Consider the following 3,301-nt stretch of genomic DNA (forward strand, 5'->3'; position numbering starts at 1 on the left):
ATAGTAGTTAGTAGTAGTGTTAGTTAGTAGTAGTAATAGTTATAGTAGTTAGTAGTAGTGTTAGTTAGTAGTAGTAATAGTTATAGTAGTTAGTAGTAGTGTTAGTTACCTTGTGGACTCATCAGCAGGTTAACACTCTCCAGAACATCCAGGTTAGTGTTAGTTAGTAGTAGTAGTAGTAGTTATAGTTATAGTAGTAGTAGTGTTAGTTACCTTGTGGACTCATCAACAGGTTAACACTCTCCAGAACATCCAGGAACAGCTCGTTACGACGGTATTTGATTCCCTCTCTGCGCCAACCGATCTGCCCGGTCACCTGACTGGTGATCTGAGACTGCTCCTCCTTGGTCTGAGAGAGAGAGAGAGAGAGAGAGAGAGAGAGAGAGAGAGAGAGAGAGACAATAATTATTATTATTTTATTATTGATCTGAGACTGTTCCTCCATGGTCTGACAGACCGTAAAGAACTGCATTTTTATAGTGCTTTTCTAAGTACTCAAAGACATGTCAAAGTTACACGACTCACACTCAGCTATGATATACAGTATACATACACATATATACAGTATCATACACATATATACAGTATCATACAATACCCCTACCCCACTCAACAACTGTTACACAAGTACTGATTATCTAAGGGATTGTAATATCTAGTCCTATAAGCTCAACTGAAAAGCTGGAGAAATCCAGTGACTGCTGTGAAAGTGCAGCTGACAACAAGGGAAAGACCATGTGACGGCCTGGAAAGACAGCTGACAGGAAGGAAAGACCGCAACGGGGCTGTCATGGACTAGCTATCCATGATGGCAGGCTCCGTCACTTGAAAAGTGCACAAAGGCCACCCCCCTCATTGCTACGAAAAGTCCAAAGAGAAAAACACCCCTAGAGTCTGCGAGAGCGGGGGCGGAAGATGACTCATCGGCTGACATGGTAATTAACCCTGGAATGAACACGACGACGAACCAGATAATCGTCACAAACCAAGTAACACCAGCTGAAGGACAGGAGCTGTGGCTGGACCACATCCATCAGAGGCCTAAGAATACACCAAGGGCGGATGAAGTGCTTGAAGAACGTGAGGCCGGGACCTCGCATTGATCGCTATCTTCTGAGAGAAAGGTCAAGTTTTAGGATTTAACCCACAGTCCACCGAGCATCAGTACCTACCTGTTAGGGGCCCCGGAGCACCTGCTCGTGACCCCAAGGGTGTGGCACCCAGGTCCTTCAAGCCATACTACAATGACCGTGACCACCGCGATGCCCGCCGCAAGGGAGACAACCGCCAGGAGAAGCGCAGAGGATCTGTGGGCTCAGACAGACAGCAGTCACCTGGACCCACTGCCACTGCGGATCGCCAAGCCATGCCACCACCTCCACCACCCCAACAACAACCTCTGCAGCAGATGCAAGCTCCGGTGGCACAGCTTGGGCCTCACATGGCCTTTTATCCCATGCAAAACCTGCAACCTCTGTACCCAGCACCTGCCCCAGTGCAGGCTCCAGCCCAGGCACCTACAACCCCTGTGACCTCTGCCCCAAAGGAGAAGCAGGCCGGGAAGAGGAAGGAGAAACGCAACCACGTTCCTCGCCAGTGAGCTGGTGAAGAAGTAATGTTATGGCCCAATATATTCTCCATATGTTAATCAACAAAAAGGGACATACATTTTATTAAGCAGTTAGTGTGCTAGTACTGTAGATGCATATATACTGCTAATGTAGAAAAGCTTCCTTTAAGCATAGGCTGTTGATTTTTGATATACTGTATAATGTATGCTGTATTTCTGATATACTGTATGTGCATGCGAGAACTACATATATACGTGGTTTCTTCACTGACATTGGGTAAAGGTTAAAAACTGAATGTACTCATAGTCAGAACATGACATACTGTTTACACTAGCCGCTTCGTTGCCTGCACCTGCGAGGCACGGCCTTGGACTTGGGGTGAAAAAGGGGGGGGTTGTAGATGGTGCCAGGCTGTATCATCGACTCCCCGACATTCCTGTACCGCGCTAACGAACCGTTATCTTCTTATTGCCAACATGAGATAGCGCTTCCTGAGGGAGTAAAGGGCAACATGTCGACTTCTAACATGTGAACCGGAGAACTCCCCAAATTCACGTGGACTGGGGAGTTGGTCTGGCCTTCAACTGTCTTCATTGCGAAACATCGTGCATGTTCATGCATGTACGTGCACAAGCGCGTGCCAAATGTGTGTGTGCTAAACTGAAGCTGTGTGTGTGTAACCCTATTGAGATGTTGTAGCGGAGCACCCTATAAAAGGCTGTGTATCCGTAGCTCAGTGCAGTTCTTTTCTGTCTACTTAGAGAGAGTTTTGACTCTGTTTTTTAGTCAAGTACACATACTGTACTTCTTTTTAATTTTCATTACCAATTTCTGTATTGGTGAGTTTATAATTTGTAATTGTTTTTATTCACTAAAGCTTTTTAATTCACTTTTGCTTGGTGTCTGTCTGAATTCATTTTCTAGAGTTACAACTTTTAAGGTTTTGACTTTTTAACTTCCCTTCGGGGAAGTTCCGCTTCCATGGGAAAGAGGTGTTAGCACCTCAGGGCACTCAAAGCAACTTCTGGCTGTTGGAGCTGAGTTAGACTTTTGGTAAGAATCAACAAGTATATTTTCTTAATTTAAAAGTCTTTCACCTTCTCAGTGACTGACACTGCGCGGGCAGGTGTCAGTTGGGTATGCTTGGCAGACAATAAAATACAAATTCCCAACCCTAACCGGACGGACAGTTTGTCCGCAGTGGGCTCTTTTGTATCAAATAAGTCAAGCTGCTTTTCTCCAAAAAACAGTCCCTGGGAGAAAGCTACAAGGTAACAGTTTCACACTTTATATTGTCTTTGTGGTTTTGGCATTCTCCATCCAGACCTATGGTCTACATTTCTCAAGAAAGGTGCAATATTCTTGGTCTATAAAATAAAGTCGCTGTAGATAGTAATAATATTCACCAGTTAAAGAGGGTTTCATAGACAGTTCAGTCTTTATTCAGAGAAAGTTGTATTTGTACAGTAATAGGTGCATATACAGTAATAGTAGGTTTATACAAATGAGAAAGGTTATAACACCTGTTTGTGTTAACTTAAAGGTATAGTGTAGTGTTAGTGACAGTGTTTATTAAAAAGAGATCTGGTAACTTCTTGGGCTTAGGACCTGAGGAGGGTTCCGGGCGGCTTAGAGGAGTGCTTTAAAAGGTGAAAGGGCATTCAGTAACTCCAAGCTCATTACATGGCGTCCCTGGGTGGATATTGATTGATTATTGATTATTGATTAAT

The 3,301-nt window shown here is 44.3% G+C and overlaps 1 protein-coding gene across 1 annotated transcript in view; it reads right to left on the reverse strand.

The window, feature by feature from the left end:
• The window catches only part of LOC308286127 (AP-2 complex subunit mu-A-like), a gene marked incomplete at its 5' end in the record, with an annotated part of 17,441 nt that extends 16,341 nt beyond the window's left edge, over positions 1-1,100 (reverse strand). The window contains 2 exons of the mRNA XM_080727083.1: positions 214-349; positions 987-1,100. Coding sequence (XP_080583209.1) covers positions 214-349; positions 987-1,100 — 250 coding nt within the window. The remainder of the gene's footprint in view (positions 1-213; positions 350-986) is intronic.
• Between the last annotated feature and the right edge of the window lie 2,201 nt (positions 1,101-3,301).

This window comes from Nannobrachium achirus (genome assembly GCF_963921795.1).
Source record: "Nannobrachium achirus genome assembly, chromosome: 5".
NCBI lineage: Eukaryota > Metazoa > Chordata > Actinopteri > Myctophiformes > Myctophidae > Nannobrachium > Nannobrachium achirus.